We start from the raw sequence: 23354 nt of genomic DNA, 5'->3' as shown, positions 1-23354 counted from the left end.
ATGACACTGCTGCTTGTTTTCCTTCCTTCCATACACGCTATGCTAGTTTCCTGAGTAAATACTGATGCAAAAAAACTGTTTAAGATCTCCCCCATCTCATGAGACTCCACACATAGATGCCTACTTTGATCTTCTAGGGGACCAGTTTTGTCCCTTACTATCCTTTTACTCTCAATATACTTGTAGAAACCCTTCGGGTATACCTTCACATTATCTGCCAAAGCAACCTCATGTCTGCTTTTTGCCTTCCTGATTTCCTTCTTTCGTATTTTCTAACATAGAAACATAGAAAATAGGTGCAGGAGTAGGCCATTCGGCCCTTCGAACCTGCATCGCCATTTATTATGATCATGGCTGATCATCCAACTCAGAACCCTGCACCAGCCTTCCCTCCATACCCCCTGATCCCCGTAGCCACAAGGGCCATATCTAACATTCTCTATACTCTTCAAGTACCTCATTTGTTCCATGTTGCCTATACCTGCTATACACCTCTCTCTTTTCTTTAACTAGATCGCCAATATCCCCTGAAAACAAAGGTTTCCTAAGCCTGTTAACTTTGCCTTTAATCCTGGCAGGAACATGCAAACACTGCACTCTCAAAATTTCACCTTTGAATGCCTTCCGCATACTGAACACGTTCTTGCCAGAAAACAACTTTTCCCAATTCACTCTTCCTCGATCCTTTGGCATTTCCTCAAAATTGGCCCTTCTCCAATTTAGAACCTCAACTCGAGGACCAGACCTATCCTTATCCATAATTAACTTGAAACTAATGACATTATGGTCACTGGACCCAAAATGTTTGCTAACGCATACTTCTGTCACCTGACCTGTCTGCTTCCCTAATAGGAGATCAAGTATTGCATCCTCTCTCGTTGGTACCTCTATATATTGATTTAGAAAACTTTCCTGAACACATTTGACAAAATCCATGCCATCTAACCCTTTCACAGTGTTGGAGTCCCAGTCAATATGTGGAAAGTTAAAATCCCCAACTATTACAACTCTCTGTTTCTTACATCAGTCTGCTATCTCTCTCTACAGATTTGCTCCTCCAATCCTCTCTGACTATTGAGCGGTCTATAATACAACCCTATTAGTGTGGTCACACCTTTCCCATTCCTCAGCTCCATGCATATGGCCTCTGTAGACAAGCCCTCTGGGCTGTCCTGTCTACACACAGCTGTGATATTCTCCCTGACTAGTAATGCCACTCCTCCCCCTTTCATCCCTCTCCCTCTGTCACATCTGAAACAATGGAACCCCAGAACATTAAGCTGCCAGTCCTGCCCCTCCTGCAAACAAGTCTCACTAATAGCAATAATTTCATAATCCCACCTGTCAATCTACACTCTAAACTCACCTACCTTACCTACAATACTCCTTGCACTGAAATACGGTAGATGCACCTGAGAAACATTTCTATCACATACAAACCTTTGATTTCTGTCTATACATGCAGTCCTTGCATGACCTTTATCCTCCTCCACCTCACTATCTGCTCTAACACTCTGGTTCCCCTCCCCCTGCAAATCTAGTTTAAACCCCCCAGAGCTGCACTAGCAAATCTACCCACAAGGATGTTAGTCCCCATTCAGTTCAGGTGCAAACCGTCCTGTCGGAACAGGTCCCACCTTCCCTGGAACAAAGCCCAATTGTCCAGAAACATGAGGCCCTCTGTCCTGCACCATCTCCTTAGCCACGTATTTAGCTGCATTACATTATCTTCCTATTTCTAGCCTCACTAGCACGTGGCACAGGTAGCAATCCTGAGCTTGCAACCCTGGAGGTCCTGTCCTTCAACTTTGCACCCAACTCCCTAAACTCTCTTTGCAGGACCTCCTCCTCCTTCCTATCCACGTCATTGGTCTCTACATGGACCATGACATCCAGCTGCTCACCCTCCCTCCTGAGAATACCGAGAACTCGATCCGAGATATCACGGACCCTGGCAACAGGGAGGCAACAGACCATCCGGGATTCTCGATCTCTTCCATAAAACCTCTTATCTGTTCCCCTAACTATCGAATCCCCTATCACTACTGCTCTCCTCTTTACCATCCTTCCCTTCTGAGCTGAGGGTCCAGTCTCGGTGCCAGAGACACAACCACTACAACTTGTCCCTGGTAGGTCATCCCCATCAACAGTATCCAAAACTGTATACTTATTATTGATGGGAATGGCCACAGGGGTGCTCTGCTCATTCTGTCTATTCCCCTTCCCTCTCCTGACAGTCACCCAGCTTCCTGCCACCTGACTTTTAGGGGTGACTGTCTCCCTGAAACTCCGATCTCTTTCTGCCTCTGGCTCACAAATGATTTATAGATAATTGGGCAGTTTTCAGGGAAGGTGGGACCTGTTCTGAAGGGATGGTTTACATCTGAACTGGAGGGGGACAAATATTCTTACTGGTAGGTTTGCTAGAGAGGCTCCGGTGGATTTAAACTAGATACGAGGGGGGAGAGGAAACAGAGTGTAGTACCAGATGTAGGGAAGAAGGAAGAAAAAGAAAATAGCAATGTTGTTTGCACCGTTAATGATAAACAGAGAGTAAGAGGTGGAAAATTTCTTAAATGCATTTATTTTAATGCTAAGAGCATAAAAAGAAAGGTGGATGAGCTTAACGCATGGATTGATTCCTGGAAGTATGATGTGGTAGCTATTAGTGAAACATGGTTGCAGGAGGGGTGTGATTGGCAACTAAATATTTCTGGATTTAATTGCTTCAGGTGTGATGGAATCGGAAGAGCAAGAGGGAGAGATGTTGCATTGCTTGTCAGAGAAAATATTACAGTGGTGCTCTGGCGGGATAAATTAGAGGGCTCGTCTAGAAAGGCTATTTGGGTGGAATTGAGAAAGCTGTAGTAACACTTATGGGGGTGTATTATAGACCTCCTAATGGGGAACAAGAGTTGGTTCTGTAAAAGGGCTGTATGGTTTGGAGTTTGTAAAATGTGTGCAGGATAGTTTTTTGCAGCAATACATAGAGCTACCAACTAGAGAAGGGGCAATGTTGGATCTCCTGTTAGGGAATGAGATAGGTCAGATGACAGAGGTTTGTGTTGGGGAGAACTTCGGGTCCAGTGATCACAATGCCATTAGTTTCAATATAATTATGGAGAAGGATAGGTCTGGAAACAGGGTTGAGATTTTTGATTGGAGAAAGGCTAACTTTGAGGAGATGTGAAAGGATTTAGAAGGAGTGGATTGGGACAATTTGTTTTGTGGGAAGAATGTAATTGAGAAATGGAAGTCATTTAACGGTAAAATTTTGAGAGTACAGAATCTTTATGTTCCTGTTAGGTTGAAAAGAAAGGTTAAAAGTTTGAGACAGCCATGGTTTTCAAAGGATATTGGAAACTTGGTTCGAAAAAGGAGAGATATCTACAATAAATATCGGCAGCATGGAGTAAATGAGGTACTCGAGGAATATAAAGAATGTAAAAAGAATCTGAAGAAAGAAATTAGAAAAGCTAAAAGAAGATACGAGGTTGTTTTGGCAAGTAAGGTGAAAATAAATCCCAACCGTTTCTACCGTTACATTAATAGCAAAAGGATAGTGAGGGATAAAATTGGTCCCTTAGAGAACCAGAGTGGACAGCTTTGTGTGGAGTCAAAAGAGATGGGGGAGATTCTGAACAATTTCTTTTCTTCGGTATTAACTAAGGAAAAGGAAATTGAATTGTGTAAGATAAGGGAAACAGGTAGGGAAGTTATGGAAACTATGATGATTAAAGAGGAGGAAGTACTGGAGCTTTTAAGGAATATAAAAGTCGATAAGTCTCCGGGTCAATAGACAATAGACAATAGGTGCAGGAGTAGGCCATTCGGCCCTTCGAGCCAGCACTGCCATTCACTGTGATCATGGCTGAGCATCCACAATCAGTACCCCGTTCCTGCCTTCTCCCCATAACCTTTGATTCCGCTATCTTTAAGAGCTCTAGCCATCTCTTTCTTGAATGCATCCAGAGACTTGGCCTCCACAGCCTTCTGGGGCAGAGCATTCCATACATCCACCACTCTCTGTGTGAAAAAGTTTTTCCTCAACTCTGTTCTAAGTGGCCTACCCCTTAATCTTAAACTGTGGCCTTTGGTTCTGGACTCACCCATCAGCGGGAACATGCTTCCTGCCTCCAGCGTGTCCAATCCCTTAATAATTTATATGTTTCAATAAGATCCCCTCTCAGCCTTCTAAGTTCCAGAGTATACAAGCCCAGTCGCTCCAATCTTTCGACATATGACAGTTCCGCCATCCCGGGATTTAACCTTGTGAACCTACGCTGCACTCCCTCAATAGCAAGAATGTCATTCCTCAAATTTGGAGACCAAAACTACACACAGTACTCCAGGTGTGGTCTCACCAGGGCACTGTACAGCTGCAGAAGGACCTCTTTGTTCCTATACTCAATTCCCCTTGTTATGAAGGCCAGCATGCCATTAGCTTTCTTCACAGCCAGTTGTAATTGCAGGTCTGACAGGATATTCCCTCGGACCTTGAGGGAAGTTAGTGTGGAAATATCAGGGGCTCTGACAGAAATATTTCAAATATCATTAGAAACGGGTATGGTGCCGGAGGATTAGTGTATTGCTCATGTTGTTCCATTGTTTCAAAAGGGTTCTAAGAGTAAACCTGGAAATTATCGGCCTGTGAGTTCAACGTCAGTGGTGGGTAAATTGATGGAAAGTATTCTTAGAGATGGTATATATAATTATTTGGATAGACAGGGTCTGATTCGGAACAGTCAACATAGATTTGTGTGTGGAAGGTCATGTTTGACAAATCTTATTGAATTTTTTGAAGAGGTTACTAGGAAAGTTGACATGGGTAAAACGGTGGATGTTGTCTATATGGACTTCAGTAAGGCCTTTGACAAGGTCCCACATGGAAGGTTGGGTAGGAAGGTTCAATCGTTAGGTATTAATATTGAAATAGTAAAATGGATTCAGCAGTGGCTGGATGGGAGATGCCAGAGAGTGGTGGTGGATAATTGTTTGTCAGATTGGAGGCCGGTGACTAGTGGTGTGCCTCAGGGTCCAATGTTATTTGTCATATACATTAATGATCTGGATGATGGGGTGGTAAATTGGATGAGTAAGTATGTAGATGATACTAAGATAGGTGGAGTTGTGGATAATGAAGTAGGTTTTCAAAGCTTGCAGAGAGATTTAGGCCAGTTAGAAGAGTGGGCTGAAAGATGGCAGATGGAGTTTAATGCTGATAAATGTGAGGTGCTACATTTTAGCAGGACTAATCAAAATAGGACATACATGGTAAATGGTAGGGCATTGAAGAATGCAGTAGAACAGAGGGATCCAGGAATAATGATGCATAGTTCCCTGAAGGTGGAATCTCATGTGGATAGGGTGGTGAAGAAAGCTTTTCGTATGCTGGCCTTTATAAATCAGAGCATGGAGTATAGGAGTTGGGGTGTAATGTTGAAATTGTACAAGGCATTGGTGAGGCCAAATTTGGAGTATTGTGTACAGTTTTGGTCACCGAATTACAGGAAAGATGTCAATAAAATTGAGAGAGTTTTGAGAAGATTTACTAGAATGTTACCTGGGTTTCATCACCTAAGTTACTGAGAAAGGTTGAACAAGTTGGGTCTTTATTCTTTGGAATGTAGAAGGTTGAAGGGGGACTTGATAGAGGTATTTAAAATTATGAGGGGGATGGATAGAGTTGACGTGTATAGGCTTTTTCCATTGAGAGTAGGGGAGATTCAAACAAGAGGACATGAGTTGAGAGTTAAAGGACAAAAGTTTAAGACAAAGACCATTAGACAAAGGAACAGAAGTTGGCCATTCGGCCCATTGAGTCTGCTCCGTCATTTTACCATGAGCTGATCCATTCTCCCATTTAGTTCCACTCCCCCGCCTTCTCACCATAACCTTTGATGCCCTGGCTACTCAGATACCTATCAATCTCTGCATTAAATACACCCAATGACTTGGCCTCCACTGCCGCCCATGGCAACAAATTCCATAGTTTCACCACTCTCTGGCTAAAAAAAATTTATTCGCATCTCTGTTGTGAATGGGTGCCCTTCAATCCTTAAGTCATGCCCTATCGTACTAGACTCCACCATCATGGGAAACAACTTTGCCACATCCACCCTGTCCATGCCTTTCAACATTTGAAATATTTCTATGAGGTCTCCCCTCATTCTTCTAAGCTCCAAGGAATACAGTCTAAGAGTGGACAAACGTTGCTCATATGTTAACCCTCTCATTCCTGGAATTATTCCAGTGAATCTTCTCTGTACCCTCTCCAACATCAGCACATCCTTTCTTAAATAAGGAGACCAAAACTGCCCACAGTACTCCAAGTGAGGTCTCACCAGTGCCTTATAGAGCCTCAACATCACATCCCTGCTCCTCTACTCTATTCCTCCAGAAATGAATGTCAACATTGCATTCACCACTAACTCAACGTGGAGGTTAACCTTAAGGGTATCCTGTACGAGGACTCCCAAGTCCCGTTGCATCTCAGAACTTTGAATTCTCTCCCCATTTAAATAGTAGTCTTGTGGCGACCCACTTTCTGGCACACACGAACCGGCTCACATCAGCGCGCGCAGGCAGAGGGCTGGCCCCAAAAAGGGCGCCAGGCCATCTTCACCAGCAGGGGGAAAATCCCGCGCGCAGAAAGGGTCTGGGAATATGCATTCCCCACAGCAGTCCTGCCTCAGGGAGAGCAGGAACGGGAAGGCTTTAAAACAGGCCTCGAACTTTGAATAAATCTCTTTCATCGCAACTCTAACTCACCGACTCCGTGTGGTTATTCTAGCGCTGTGTGTAGCACACCGCTACAGTCTGCCCGTTTATTTCTTCTGCCAAAGTGCAGAACCATTTCCAACATTGTATTTCATTTGCCACTTCTTTGCCCATTCTTCCAATCTATCCAAGTCTCTCTGCAGACTCTGTTTCCTCAGCACTACCAGCCCCTCCACCTATCTTCGTATCATCAGCAAACTTAGCTACAAAGCCATCTATTCCATAATCCAAATCGTTGATGTACAATGTAAAAAGAAGCAGCCCCAACACGGACCACTGTGGAAAACTACTTGTAACCGGCAGCCAACCAGAATAGGATCCCTTTATTCCCACTCTCTGTTTCCTGCCAATCAGCCAACGCTCTATCCACGTAGGTAACTTTCCCGTAATTCCATGGGCTCTTATCTTGTTAAGTAGCCTCATGTGTGGCACCTTGTCAAAGGCCTTCTGAAAATCCAAATATACAACATCCACTGCATCTCCCTTGTCTAGCCTACTTGTAATTTCCTCAAAAAATTGTAATAGGTTTGTCAGACATGATTTTCCTTTAAGGAATCCATGCTGAGTTCTGCCTATCTTGTCATATGCCTCCAGGTACTCCGTAACCTCATCCTTGACAATCGACTCCAACAACTTCCCGACCGCCGATGTCAAGCTAACAGGTCTATAATTTCCTTTTGCTTCCTTGCCCCCTTCTTAAATAGCGGAGTGACATTTGCAATCTTCCAGTCCTCCAGAACCATGCCAGAAACTATCGACTTTTGAAAGATCATCGCTAATGCCTCCGCAATCTCCACAGCTACTTCCTTCAGAACATGCGGGTGCATTCCATCTGGTCCGGGAGATTTATCTACCTTTAGACTATTCAGCTTCCTGAGTACTTTCTCTGTCGTAATTGCGACTGCACACACTTCTCTTCCCTGCCACCCTTGAGTGTCTGGTATACTGCTGATATCTTCCTCAGTGAAGACTGATGCAAAATACTCGTTCAGTTCCTCCGCCATCTCCTTATCTCCCATTACAATTTCTCCAACATCATTTTCTATCGGTCCCATATCTACTCTCACCTGTCTTTTACTGTTTATATACTTGAAAAAGCTTTTACTATGCTCTTTGTTATTATTTGCTAGCTTCCTTTCATAGTTAATCTTTTCCCTCTTAATGACCTTCTCAGTTTCCTTTTGTAAGCTTTTAAAAACTTCCCAATCCTCTGTCTTCCCACTAATTTTTGCTTCCTTGTATGCCCTCTCCTTTGCTTTAACTTTGGCTTTGACTTCTCTTGTCTGCCATGGTTGCATCTTTTCTGCATTTGAAAATTTCTTCTTTTTTGGAATATACCTGTCTTGCACGTTCCTCACTTCTCGCATAAACTCCAACCACTGCTGCTCTGCCGTCCTTCCCGCTAGTGTCCCTTTCCAGTCAACTTTGGCCAGTTCCTCTTTCATGCCACTATAATTTCCTTTACTCCACTGAAATACCGACACATCAGATTTCGGCTTCTCTTTTTCAAATTTCACAGTGAACTCAATTATGTTATGATCACTGCCTCCTAAGGGTTCCTTCACCTCAATCTCTCCAATCACCTCCGGTTCATTACACAATACCCAATCCAGTACAGCCGATCCCCTAGTGGGCTCAACAACAAGCTGTTCTAAAAAGCCATCTCGCAGACATTCTACAAATTCTCTCTCTTGAGATCCAGTGCCGCCCTGATTTTCCCAATCCACTCGCATGTTAAAATCCCCCACAGTTATCATAACACTGCCCTTCTGACAAGCCTTTTCTATTTCCTGTTGTAATTTGTAGTCTACATCACTGCAGCTGTTTGGAGGCCTATGGAGGTCAGGCCACACTTAGATCCCTTCCAGTTCGCCAACCAGCCCCGACTAGGAGTTGAGGATGCCATCGTCTACCTGCTGAACCGTGTCTACACCCACTGTGAGGGTCATGTTTTTTGACTTCTCCAGTGCGTTCAACACCATCCGCCCTGCTCTGCTGGGGGAGAAGCTCACAGCGATGCAGGTGGATGCTTTCCTGGTATCATGGATTCTTGATTACCTGACTGGCAGACCACCGTACGTGTGCTTGCAACACTGGATGTCCGACAGAGTGATCAGCAGCACAGGGGCTCCACAGGGGACTGTCTTGTCTCCCTTTCTCTTCACCATTTACACCTCGGACTTCAACTACTGCACAGAGTCTTGTCATCTTCAGAAGTTTTCGGATGACTCTGCCATAGTTGGATGCATCAGCAGGGGAGATGAGGCTGAGTACAGGGCTACGGTAGGAAACTGTGTCACATGGTGTGAGCAGAATTATTTGCAGCTTAATGTGAAAAAGACTAAGGAGCTGGTGGTAGACCTGAGGAGAGCTAAGGTACCAGTGACCCCTGTTTCCATCCAGGGGCTCAGTGTGGACATGGTGGAGGATTACATATACCTGGGGATACGAATTGACAATAAACTGGACTGGTCAAAGAACACTGAGGCTGTCTACAAGAAGGGTCAGAGCTGTCTCTATTTCCTGAGGAGACTGAGGTCCTTTAACATCTGCCGGACAATGCTGAGAATATTCTACGAGTCTGTGGTGGCCAGTGCTATCATGTTTGCTGTTGTGTGCTGGGGCAGCAAGCTGAGGGTAGCAGACACCAACGGAATCAACAAACTCATTCATAAGTCCAGTGACGTTGTGGGGATGGAACTGGACTCTCTCACGGTGGTGTCTGAAAAGAGGATGCTGTCTAAGTTGCATGCCATCTTGGACAATGTCTCCCATCCACTACATAATGTACTGACGGGGCACAGGAGTACATACAGCCAGAGACTCATTCCACCGAGATGCAGCACAGAGCGTCATAGGAAGTCATTCCTGCCTGTGGCCATCAAACTTTACAACTCCTTCCTTGGAGGGTCAGACACCCTGAGCCAATAGGCTGGTCCTGGACTTATTTCATAATTTGCTGGCATAACTTACATATTCTATTTAACTATTTATGGTTCTATTACTATTTATTATTTATGGTGCAACTGTAATGAAAACCAATTTCTCCCGGGATCAATAAAGTATGACTATGACTATGACTATGACTATAAGAAAGGGAGTAGGGATAGCCCAGGAAGTTATAGACCAGTGAGTCTTGCTTCAGTGGTTGGAAAGTTGATGGAGAAGATCCTGAAAGGCAGGATTTATGAACATTTGGAAAGAAATAATATGATTAGGAATAGTCAGCATGGCTCTGTCGAAGGAAGGTCATGTGTTACGAACCTGATTGAATTTTTTGAGGATGTGACTAACACACTGATGAAGGTAGAGCAGTCGATATAGTGTATATGGATTTCAGCAAGATATTTGACAAGACAACCCATGCAAAGTTTGTTAAGAAAGTAAGGAAGCATGAGATCAAAGGGGACTTTGCCTTCGTGGATCCAGTACTGGCTTGCCCACAGAAGGCAACGAGTGGTTGTAGATGGGTCATATTCTGCATGGAGGTCAGTGACCCGTGGTGTGCCTCAGGTATCTGTTCTGGGGCCCCTGCTCTTCATGATTTTTATAAATGACCTGGATGAGGAAGTGGAAAGGTGGGTTAGTAAACTTGCTGATGACATGAAGGTTGTGGGTGTTGTGGATAGTGTGGATGGCTGTCAGGGGTTACAACGGGATATCAATAGGATGTAAACTGGGCTGAGAAATGGCAGATAGAGTTCAACCCAGATAAGTATGAGGTGGTTCATTTTGCTAGGTTAAATATGATGGCAGAATATATTATTAATGATAAGAATCTTGGCAGTGTGGAGTGAGACGGGGTCCTGAATTACCCCTATGAACTGTGCTTTTGAAAAGAGAGAGAGAGAGAGGTGCCCAACATAAACACCTTGTTAAAAAGAGAGAGAAAGAAAGAGAGAGAGAGGCGAAGACTGCTCACAGCATGTTTACACTTTCTACAAGGATACTAGCCGTTTCCAAGTTCTTACAGAGAGAGAAGGGAGGAGCTGTCTGATGGACAGCTGGTATTCAGCACGGTAAGATAAATACAAGGCCAGCTGTTAGACCTACAGATACATGGTTTTGGACACTGAATGAGATTCGTTGTGCCCACAGAAAAAGAGGGTTTTGGAGGATCGATCAGTGGTTCTTGCAGTGTGAAAAGGGCATGACCAGTGGGGAGTTATTTGTGTGCCCAACCCTCACCTGGGTTGATAACTCCACCACAGAAGAACAGTCCCCTTTGTTGTGGTCACAGCCGGTGACTTTTAAAGGATTTCATAGGACAACTGAGAGATCGACGGCGTCAGCTCATCTGAAGACTCAAATCTCTCCCTCCCTCTCTCTCCATCGCTACTCAACTCAATACCACGAACTGAACTTTACTCATCATTGTAAGACTGTATCTATTTACCCTAGACTTGAAGAAGTTTGGTTTTCATATGTTTCCACACTTACTGATATATTTATATATGTAATCATTGCTAACCTGTTTGATATATCTGATTTTATATTACTGTATTGCTTAGTTACTAATAAATACCATTAGTTAATGTCAATACCGGACTCCAAAGTGTTTTCCATTTCTGCTGGTTCTTTAACCCGTCATGGGGTACATGACAAAAGGAACAGAGGGATCTGAGGGTCTAAGTCTATAAGACACACAGAGCTGCCATGCAGGTTAAGAAGGGATACGGTGCATTGGCCTTCATCAATTGTGGGATTGAGTTTAGGAGCCGAGAGGTAATGTTGCAACTGTATAGGACCCTGGTCAAACCCCACTTGGAATACTGTGCTCAGTTCTGGTCGCCTCACTACAGGAAGGATGTGGAAACCATAGAAAGGGTGCAGAGGAGATTTACAAGGATGTTGCCTGAGCCTGCCGTGCCGACCCTACCATGCCGTACCAGTCTCATATACCATCTAAGTAACCTCCAAGCTGTTGGCACAGATATTGATTTCTCTTTCAGATAAATTTCCCTCCCCATTCCCTCTTCTTCTATTCCCCTCCCTGGCCTCTTACCTCTTCTCTTCACCAAATTATAATCCTTCCCCATCTCCTGTGGTCTACTCTCCTCTCCTGTCAGACTCCTTCCTCCCCACCTGGATTCACCTATCATCTCCCAGCTTCTTACTTCACCCCCTCCCCTCCCCACCTGGATTCACCTATCATCTCCCAGCTTCTTACTTCACCCCATCCCCCACCCACCTGGATTCATCTATCATCTCTCAGCTTCTTACTTCACCCCTGTCCTCTCCCCACCTGGATTCACCAATCATCTCCCAGCTTCTTACTACACCCCGCCCCCCCCCCCACCCACCTGGATTCACCTGTCACCTTCTGGCTTGGCCTCCTTCTCTTCCTCCACTTCCTTATTCTGGCATCTTCTTCCCCTTCCTTCTCAGTGCTGAAGAAGGGTCTCAGCTTGAACCGTCGACTGTTGTTCATTTCCACAGATGCTGCCTGACCTGCTGAGTTCCTCCGGCATCTTGTCTGTGTTGCGCTGGATTCCAGCCTCAGCAGAATCTCACGTCTGACAGTTGCGTTGTGCATGTATCACTTGCCACTCTCAGCCCGTGCACAGACATTGTCGGGAACTTGCATGCAAGCACTGTTTCACTTACCGAGGAGCCGGTAACAGAAGGGAACGATGCACACCTCTCAGTCAACATCTCCCTCTGACTTGTCGAGGAAGATAGGGCTCTGAGGACGGTGAGGGCTTCCCCCACCCCCCATGCAATTTCTCCTCTCTCCATCTGTTGGAAGCCAGATTCTCTTTTCATTTGACAATAGAAGCTCTAACAGTTTGTTTATTTCTCACTGAGCTTCTCCTTCACCTTTTGCTGAATTTCTCAATCCTTGAGCTTTTATTTGGATCATCAAAAGCCGACTCGTTTGATGTGGAACTTCCTTTAACTCGGTTATGGGACGCCGAAGCGCCTGTTTCTCTGTTGTAGTGCTCAGTGACTCTATGAACCGATCTTCCTGGTGGGATCGGGAGATAAACATGCCTTGCACAGTAACATGATGGTATAGGTGTCACCAGGTTCGGATATGGCCCAAGTGCAGAGCGAAAGACACAGAAGCAGGTTGATAGTTCACGGACTTTAATGCGAACAGTGTTAAAGGGAAAAGAAAACAATAAACACTAGGCCAAACAGGGCCGTTAACTGAAACTCTCAATGGAAAACGTAGCCGACACTGCAGCTGAAAAGAACAACTAAGAATAAAATGAATACCGCTAGTCTCCAGAGTCAGTTGACTCGACAGTCCAGTTTATCAAGCAAGGTGGAATGCAAGGAGGCATCGAAGTGTAGCTGTGTCCAAGTCTCGACCAATACTACAACAGAATGAACGGAGCTAAATACTATCACAATGAAATAATAATTAGCTGACAGGGTGTGTAGCCCCCCCCCCCCCCAGGGTTGCTCGGCTCGCTGTCGTCTAGGGAAACAGCCCTCAGCCCCGCCAAACTGGGTAATTAGTTTGTGTGGATGCTGTGTGAGGTACCCCACCCCGCCCAAATAACAGACAAAACACCAGATGCAATTAAATGATATACAGTTTATAGATATTACTGGAACTATATAATTAATAGAGAATAAAACGTAAAAGGAAAATAAAAGGCGCCACACTTATCAAAGTTCAATCTCTTCATGCACAAAACAGTTGGAGCTCAAGACCCTTCTTCTTCCTTCAACCCCTTGGACCACCTCGACCGGCTGCCTGGGACCAACAATGGTGGTCGACCAGACGCTCTACACGAGTCCGTCTCCGTCTCCGTCTCCTCTCCTCGCCGAACACCCTCCTCGGGGTCCGGCCCCGTTAGCGGACTTCACAGCACCTGGTTCATCCTCTGTCTCTCTCTCCCGCCTTCTGCCCCGAAACCCCGCGCATACAGTATCTTCAAATACACCAAAAACATAACAACTATCCCAATTGGTTCATAACGTCCTCATATCAATAGATAATACAAAACAGACTGCTAGCGGGAAGGACTTCCTCAGCGTCTAACATAACAAAGAAGCATTCCTAAGTATAACATAACAAAGAAGCCATTTTAAATAGCCTCCGCAGTAACATAAAAGATGAAACCCCCTTACATGTGCATATTCACGAGCGCAATTGCCATTTCTACTGCACTGCCAAATCTGTGGTTGTGACAGGGCCTCCCTCTCTAGGCACAGCCCCTGAAGCGTCCTGACCTGTGTCCGCTGGAAGTCCCGAATGAGGGACTTGTCCAAGATGTCCTTCAGTGATGCTGGTAGATAAGTGTCATGGTGTGTACTGCCAATATCGGAGACAAAGACTTCCACGTAGAGACAGAAACAAGAGCTTAGTCAGAGGGAGCTCGACCAAGTGAGACAGATCATTCTCTAAATGAGGACCCTCCGATTGGAGCTAATCCGGCATCTGCTTCAACAATAAAACTAACACAGAATCCCTGAGCCTACCAAAATAAACTTAACAAACTTAAACAGAAAGCACCAGGAAACCACACTACAAAGAGCGAATCGCTCGAGAAAAACACAAGCAACTCTTAAACCAATAATAATTGTTGCTAAGCAACAATTAGCCAATTCAGCTGCTCTAAAAACCTCTGAGCCCAATGCTCCCTGATGCCCTGCACAGGCCTGAAGAAGTTAATACGGGAGCCCTTCCCTATAGCTGGCACCTGATGGCCCAGGAAGACCTGAAAACTCAAGAACCAGGGATGACTTGAGAGACCTGGGGAACTTGAGAGGCAGGGAGACTCGGGAATTCAGAGAGTCTGAGAGAGCTGGGAACCCCAACAGATCAGTTTGTCTTTGGAAAGTGGGAGGAGAATGCACAAGCAATTGAACCCGGGTCACTGGCGCTGTAATGGATTTACGCCAACCGCTACCTTACCGTTCCTTTGTCTTGTTTTTAACGTTGAATTAACAACTCTCTGGCTCTAAAGGCCTTGGGGAGATGCCTCATACCAAGTCTGTTTTATGCTTCATGCCTTCCGCAGTGACCCGGAGACTTGGCATCAGTGCCCTCACAGCTCAATGCAACACTCAGCCTGGCTCCTCAGCAGTACGGGTGTCGGGGTCATTAAGTTCCAATAACACAGTGACTCCAGTTAATGGGCACATCAGCACCAGCACATTTCAACCCAAAGAAGCAGCTGTCCCAATCAGCCGAAGATTCACGGAAATATAACCATATATAACCATATAACAATTACAACACGGAAACAGGCCATCCCGGCCCTTCTAGTCCATGCTGAACTCTTACCCTATCCTAGTCCCACCAACCTGCACTCAGCCCATAACACTCCATTCCTTTCCTGTCCATATATCTATCCAATTTAACTTTAAATGACAATATCGAACCTGCCTCAACCACTTCTGCTGGAAGCTCGTTCCACACAGTTACCCCTCTGAGTAAAGAAGTTCCCCCTCATGTTACCCTTAAGCTTTTATCCTCTAACTCTCAACCCATGTCTTCTTGTTTGAATCTCCCCCACTCTCAATGGAAAAAGTCTAACCATGTCAACTGTATCTATCCCCCTCATAATTTTAAACACCTCTATCAAGTCCCCCCTCAACCTTCTACGCTCCAAAGAATAAAGACCTAACTTGTTCAATCTTTCTCTGTAACTTAGGAGATGAAACCCAGGCAACATTTTAGTAAACCTCCTCTGTACTCTCTCAATTTTATTGACATCTTTCCTATAACTCGGTGACCAAAACTTTACACAATACTCCAGATTTAGCCTTACCAATGCCTTATACAAATTCAACATTACATCCCAACTCCTATGCTCAATGCTCTAATTAATAAAGGCCAGCAAACCAAAAGCTTTCTTCACCACCCTATCCACATGAGATTCCATCTTCAGGGAACTATGCACCATTATTCCTAGATCCCTCTGTTCTACAGCATTCTTCAATCCCTACCATTTACCATATATGTCCTATTTTGATTAGTTCTACCAAAATGTAGCACCTCACATTTTTCAGCATTAAACTCCATCTGCCATCTTGCAGCCCACTCTTCTAACTGTCCTAAATTTCTCTGCAAGTTTTGAAAACCTACCTCATCATCCACAACTCCACCAATCTTAGTATCATCTGCATACTTACTAATCCAATTTACCACCCCATCATCAATGGGTCTGATAGGCAAAGCAAAGATTTGGCAGTAGTGTTCGTGGATTTAGCGAGGGTCTTTGACTCAGTGGGCCACAAGCTGATCCAGAAGGCACTAAGCAGAGTGGGGGCACCACAGCGATTCAGAAAGCTAGTCGAAGACCTGTACACCAACACAGCAACAGTGGTGGAGGTCGGCGAGGAACGGACTGACAAAATCGCTGTGAGAAAAGGGGTCAAACAAGGAGACCCCATGTTGCCAGTCCTCTTTAGCATTGCCATGGACCCACTGTTAAGCACATTGGAAAGAGACGGAAGAGGAGTTTAAGTGGAGGGCACTGGCATTTGCGGATGATATAGCATTCCTAAGCGGCTCCTATGAAGGGATGGTGGAAAAGCTTGAGATTCTGAAAAGGTTCTGCAGGGCAACCGGACTTGAGGTGAATGTGAGAAAGACAAAAGGTTTTTACTGTGAATGCAAAAGGAAGACCTACTTGTACCTTGTACAACGCGAAGGAGGAATGGAGCCTGGAGGGGAAGAACATGCAGTTTGTCCCACCAGGAGATATTGAAAAGTACCTCGGGGCAAAGATAGACCTGTGGTGAGGTGTGAGAGATGACAAATGAAACTACTGATTGGATACGAGGTTCCACAGTCTGAAGGCAGCAAAGCTCAAGCCACTACAGAAGATTGAGCTCAGAAGGATGTTTATGATTCCGAGGATGTACTAGCATCTGACTCTCACTGAAGTGTCGCAGTACTCTCTGAGAGATCTGGACAGCCGGATCAGGACAACCGCGAAAGAGATCCTCCACCTACCCCAGGATACAACGGATGGAATACCGTATACCCGGAATAAGTTCAGAGGGGTAGGCCTACCGAAGCTCGAGGTACTGATTCCGACAGCCGTGATCAGGAAGATGCTGGCGTTGGAGCTCTCGGAGGACAGGGTTATCAAAGCGTCGTTCTCCATGGCCAACGAAGACAACCGGGCTAAGATCAGGAGTCTGGCTAGTCTCCAGCTGCTGAAGGATGTCATGGGGGAAGCAGGCGTTCGACATCCAAGCATACATGGTGGACAGACGGAGAGCTCCTGGTGGAGGTTACGACGTCTTTGGGGAGATGATGGAAGAGGAAGGGAGAGGGCCACCTTCAATATTTCAGCCGACTTGTTATGCCTCTTAATCTGGCTCCTTTTCACCTCCATGCATCTCCCGGAGATGTGGGCCAGGGTCTCACTGGCCACACCATCTCCTACAGGTTTTCACTTGTTCTTTCTTCCCTTTATTAGTTAAAAAGATATTAAAAAAACAGCAAACTGAGTAAGAAATTATGCATTTAAATGAAATATAGAACAAATTAGAACACCATCAACAGTGCTACAATACCATAAAACTGCGTGTTAATTCCTAATAGTTATTGACCAAGGAATTCATCCAGTGTAAGCTGCTGTGTTCTTTTGATTGACTGTAATTAAAATTATCTTGTTCAGTGGCATGATGGCATTAGTGACCAATCTGACACGTTGTAGACATCTCTCTCTCTCTCTCGATGAGGATGAAAACCTGTCAGTCCTCGAGACGGGGGTGCTTGGAGAAGCGATGTGGAAGATTGTAGAATCAGAACGGTGAGCTGTTAGTCTCCACTCCCATTGTTGCAGGAGCAATCCCTCTCCCCCCCGCGAGGAGAGAGAGCCTGTCTGAGACACCAATGTGCTGGGTTACGGACTGCAGATTTGATAAGATTAGATTAGATTAGATTCAACTTTATTGTCATTGTGCCGAGTACAGATACAAAGCCAATGAAATGCAGTTAGGATCTGACCAGAAATGCACAGAATAGTGTTATTTACAAAATAGCTGCGAATAAAAAGTGGTACAGCACACAAATATAAAAGTACTGAGACAGTACAATACGGATGCAATACTGCTTAGCGCTGTGATGAGAGGTTCAGCAGTGTCACAGCCTCAGGGAAGAAGCTCCTCCTGTGCCTGCTGGTGCGGGAGCGGAGGCTCCTGTAGCGCCTACCGGATGGGAGGAGAGTAAAAAGTCCATGGTTAGGGTGAGATGCATCCTTGATAATGCTTGACAATGACGGACTCTGGATCGAGGTCTCTTTGAGGGGCTTCTGCTGTTGCTTGCATGGTGGGGGTGGGAGGTTGGTACTTCTCCTGGCACAAGTTGGGGGGGGGGGTGGCCGATGGTCTTGCTGCTGCTTGTGTGGGGAGAGTGAGGAGGGGGGCAGATTCAGGGCTTCAATGTTTCTCTCATTCATTCCATAGGGTTTCCTGTTTCATGGATGTCTGTGAAGAGTAAGATTTGCAGGTTGTATACTGTATTCATTCTGATATTAAATGAACCTTTAAACACTTAGATATCCTTCTAGACAAACTTCTGAACAGCGATCGATTGCAGCCTGCAATTTTCCCTTGAGGATGTGCCTTTGAGACAACTAAATGATCTGGTGCTTTTGTGATTTCCTGGGATGTCTAGCGAAGATGAGAGTGGAGAACGCCAGCACTGGAGGTGGCAGTTTCGAGGCCTGATGGTGGAAGACAAACATTGATCAGTTCCATTACTCAGTGCCGAGATTAAAATTGTCCAGTGACAGGCTGCTGTCACAATTCAGTAGCAGACTGTCCCAGTTAAACGAAAGGAATCCCGGCTATTTTCTCAAATAGTTTTTGTTTTTTAAGAGTTGTCCCAATAAGCGGCTGGCCCGATTAACCAATGTCTCAGTTAACAAGAACACACTGTATTGCAGAAGCATAGACATGTCAGGAGCAGTCAGTAGTGAGTGCTGTCTCTCCTGGACCGGGGATGGAAATGGTGCAGCCTCCCCCGCACCCCCCCCCCCAGGGTTCAGTGCTCCTTGCCGATTACTGTTTCTTCACCACCGCCGCGTAGATCACCTCTGGAACACAAAAATCAGACATTAGCGCAGACAGCGAGGGGAGCTTACCCCGACACCAGACCCAGGAGCATCCAGGGAGACAGGACAATTACACCATCAGGACGAGGGTCACTGTGACAAAAGTCCAAGCCCAGGTGAATTTATTATCAAAGAATGTTTCTGTCACCACACACTTCCTTAACTCATATCCCAGATTCTCACTTCCCTGCGTGCATTTACAGAGAAAAAATAAATACTCTGGAATTTATTAAAAATTCAACATAGAGACAATCAAACATCCGATATCCAAAGGAAGACAAACGATGCAAATAAAAAATAAATGATATTGAGAACATGAGTTCAGAGTGTTTGAAAGTGAGGTGGTTCCAGTGAGAATGTGGGGAACAGCGATGACACCCCCATGATATCTCACACATTCCTCCAAGTGAACAGACCAGGAGTGTTTGACGTTTCCTAGAGTGGAGAGTCTCGGACCAGAGGGCCAGAGACGTCTCTTTAGATCAGAGATGAGGAGGAGTTTCTTTAGCCAGAGGATGGTGAATCTGTGGAATTCATTGCCACAGACGGCTGTGGAGACCATGACATCGGGTATGTTTAATGCACAGATTGGTAAGTCCGTGATCGCTAAGGTGGTTAAGGGTTACGGGAGAAGGCAGGAGAATAGGGATTAGGAGAGTAAAAAGTAAGTCAGACATGACTGGCAGGTGGAGCAGACTTGATGGGCTGAATGGCCTAATTCTGCTTCTACGTGTACCGGGTCTTTCTTTTTGTTAAATTTAAAATGGCTTCTCTTGTTATGTTATACTGAAGAATGCTAGAAAGTCTCTAACTAGACAATTGCTTGGGTTATTAGAGATAGCAGGGTGCTATTAACCAATGGGTGGTCATGTGTCATTTTGTTTTCGGATACAGTGCTGTCTCATATGACTGGGAACGGGGTTTTGCCGGGGAGTCGGAGCAGAGACGAGGAGTCGGTCGAGGGACGGGGAGTCGGAGCAGAGACGAGGAGTCGGAGATGAGACGGGGAGTCTGAGGAGAGACGGGGAGGACGGTGGAGAGACGGGGAGTCGGAGGAGAGACGGGGAGTTGGAGGAGAGACGGGGAGGATGGTGGACGGGTTTTTGGCGGGGAGTCGGATGAGAGACGGGGAGTCAGGGGAGAGACGGGGAGTCAGCAGAGAGACGGGGAGTCGGAGGAGAGACGGGGAGGACGGTGGAGAGACGGGGAGTCGGAGGAGAGACAGGGAAGATGGTGGACGGGTTTTTGGCAGGGAGTCGGATGAGAGACAGGGAGTCGGGGGAGAGACGGGGAGGACGGTGGACCTGCGGGGGTTTTTGCCGGGGAGTTGGAGCAGAGACGGGGAGTCGGTGGAGGGAAGGAGAGTTGGAGCAGAGACGAGGAGGACAGTGGAGAGACGGGGAGTCGGAGGAGAGACGGGGAGGACGGTGCAGAAACAGGAAGGACGGAGGAGAGATGGGGAGTCGGAGGAGAGACGGGGAATCGGTGGAGAGACGGGGAGATGAAGGAGAGACGGGGAGACGCTGGAGACACGGGGAGTCGGTGGAGAGATGGGGAGTTGGTGGAGAGACGGGGAGTCTGTGGAGAGACGGGGAGTCAGTGGAGAGACAGGCAGGACGGTGGAGAGACGGGGAGTCAGAGGAGAGACAGGGAGGATGGAGGAGAGACGGGGAGGACGGAGGAGAGATGGGGAGTCGGAGGATAGACGGGGAGGACGGAGGAGAGACAGGGAGTTGGAGGAGAGACGGGGAGTCGGCGGAGAAACGGGGAGTTGGAGGAGAGACGGGGAGGACGGTGGAGAGACGGGGAGGACGGTGGAGAGACGGGGAGGACGGAGGAGAGACGGGGTTTTTGACTGGCAGTTGGAGGAGAGACGGGGAGGACGACGGCGTGACGGGGCTTCGGAGGAGAGACAGGGAGGACGGAGGAGAGACGGGGAGTCGGAGGAGAAACGAGGAGACAGAGGGGAAACGGGGAGTCGGAGGGGAGATGGGGAGTCGGAGGAGAGACGGGGAGTCGGGGTGGAGACAGGGAGTCGGGGTGGAGACAGGGAGTCGGGGTGGAGACAGGGAGTCGGGGTGGAGACAAGGAGGACGGAGGAGAGACGGGGAGACGGAGGAGAAATGGGGAGTCGGAGGAGAGACCGGGAGTCGGAAGAGAGATGGGGAGTCGGAGGGGAGACGGGGAGTCGGGGTGGAGACAGGGTGTCGGGGTGGAGACAGGGAGAACGGAGGAGAGACGGGGAGGACGGAGGAGAGACGGAGTTTTTGACGGGCAGTTGGAGGACAGACGGGGAGGACGACGGAGTGACGGGGATTCGGAGGAGAGACAGGGAGGACGGAGGAGAGACGGGGAGTCGGAGGGGAAACGGGGAGTCGGAGGGGAGACGGGGAGTCAGAGGAGAGACGGGGAGTCGGGGTGGAGACAGGGAGTCGGGGTGGAGACAAGGAGGACGGAGGAGAGACGGGGAGATGAAGGAGAGACGGGGAGATGGAGGAGAAATGGGAAGTCGGAGGAGAGACCGGGAGTCGGAAGAGAGATGGGGAGTTGGAGGAGAGACGGGGAGGACGGAAGAGAGACGGGGTTTTTGACGGGGAGTCGGAGGAGAGACGGGGAGGACGACAGAGTGACGGGGAGTCGGAGGAGAGACAGGGAGGACGGAGGAGAGACGGGGAGGACGGAGGAGAGACGGGGAGGACGGAGGAGAGACAGGGAGTTGGAGGAGAGACCGGGAGGACGGAGGAGAGACGGGGAGTCGGCGGAGAGACGGGGAGTCGGAGGAGAGACGGGGAGGACGGTGGAGAGACGTGGAGGACGGAGGAGAAACAGGGAAGACGGATGAGAGACAGGGAGTTGGAGGAGAGACGGGGAGACGGAGGGGAGACGGGGAGTCGGAGGGGAGACGGGAAGTCGGAGGAGAGACAGGGAGCACGGAGGAGAGATGGGGAGTCGGAGGGGAGACGGGGAGTCGGGGTGGAGACGGGGAGTCGGGGTGGAGACGGGGTGTCGTGGTGGAGACAGGGAGAACGGAGGAGATACGGGGAGATGGAGGAGAGACGGGGAGGACGGAGGAGAGACGGGGTTTTTGACGGGCAGTTGGAGGAGAGATGGGGAGGACGACAGCGTGACGGGGATTCGGAGGAGAGACAGGGAGGACGGAGGAGAGACGGGGAGTCGGAGGGGAGACGGGGAGGACGAAGGAGAAACAGAGAGACGGAGGGGAAACGGGGAGTCGGAGGGGAGACGGGGAGTCGGAGGGGAGACGGGGAGTCGGAGGAGAGACGGGGAGTCGGGGTGGAGACAGAGAGTCGGGGTGGAGACAAGGAGGACGGAGGAGAGACGGGGAGACGGAGGAGAGACGGGGAGACGGAGGAGAAATGGGGAGTCGGAGGAGAGACCGGGAGTCGGAGGAGAGACCGGGAGTCGGAGGAGAGACCGGGAGAACGGAGGAGAGACCGGGAGGACGGAGGAGAGATCTTGAGTCGGCGGAGAAACGGGAAGTCGGAGGAGAGACGGGGAGGATGGAGCAGAGACGGGGTTTTTGATGGGGAGTCGGAGGAGAGACGGGGACGACGACAGAGTGACGGGGAGTCGGAGGAGAGACAGGGAAGACGGAGGAGAGATGGGGAGGACGGAAGAGAGACGGGGAGTTGTAGGATAGACGGGGAGGACGGAGGAGAGACAGGGAGTGGAGGAGAGACCGGGAGGACGAAGGAGAGACGGGGAGTCGGCAGAGAAACGGGAAGTCGGAGGAGAGACGGGGAGTCGGAGGGGAGATGGGGAGATGGAGGAGAGACTGGGAGGACGGAGGAGAGACTGGGAGTCAGAGGAGAGACGGGGAGGACGGTGGAGCGACCGGGAGGACGGAGGAGAGACGGGGAGACGGAGGGGAAGCGGGGAGTCGGAGGGGAGACGTGGAGTCGGAGGAGAGACGGGGAGTCGGAGGGGAGACGGGGAGTCAGAGGGGAGATGGGGAGGACGGAGGAGAGACGGGGTTTTTCACGGGGAGTCGGCGGAGAAACGGGGAGGACGACAGAGTGACGGGGAGCCGGAGGAGAGACAGGGAGGACGGAGGAGAGACGGGGAGTCGGAGGATAGACAGGGAGGACGGTGGAGAGACGGGGAGGACGGAGGAGAAACGGGGAAGATGGAGGAGAGACAGGGAGTTGGAGGAGAGACTGGGAGGACGGAGGAGAGACGGGGAGTCGGCGGAGAAACGGGGAGTCGGAGGAGAGACGGGGAGGACGGTGGAGAGACGGGGAGGACGGAGGAGAAACGGGGAAGATGGAGGAGAGACAGGGAGTCGGAGGGGAGGCGGGGAGTCGGAGGAGAGACGGGGAGCACGGAGGAGAGATGGGGAGTCGGAGGGGAGACGGGGAGTCGGGGTGAAGACGGGGATTCGGGGTGGAGACAGGGAGGACGGAGGAGAGACGGGGAGTCGGGGTGGGGACAGGGAGTCGGAGTAGAGACAAGGAGGACGGAGGAGAGACGGGGTTTTTGACGGGCAGTTGGAGGAGTGACGGGGCCACGGAGGAGAAA

General features: G+C 48.3%; 1 protein-coding gene across 1 annotated transcript in view; it reads right to left on the bottom strand.

Annotated features, from left to right (window-relative positions):
* LOC134347359 (uncharacterized) overlaps positions 1–23354 on the bottom strand; it is an 80611-nt gene that overhangs the window by 6227 nt on the left and 51030 nt on the right. The window contains exons 10-12 of the mRNA XM_063049751.1: positions 18767–18797; positions 16763–16908; positions 13969–14072 (exon numbers count right to left, since the gene is read on the bottom strand). Coding sequence (XP_062905821.1) covers positions 13969–14072; positions 16763–16908; positions 18767–18797 — 281 coding nt within the window. The remainder of the gene's footprint in view (positions 1–13968; positions 14073–16762; positions 16909–18766; positions 18798–23354) is intronic.

The sequence above is a fragment of the Mobula hypostoma genome, chromosome 5, assembly GCF_963921235.1.
Source record: "Mobula hypostoma chromosome 5, sMobHyp1.1, whole genome shotgun sequence".
In the NCBI taxonomy this organism is placed as follows: Eukaryota; Metazoa; Chordata; class Chondrichthyes; order Myliobatiformes; family Myliobatidae; genus Mobula; species Mobula hypostoma.
Note: the sequence above shows the minus strand (reverse complement) of the source record. Positions and strands in the feature narration are given on the sequence as shown.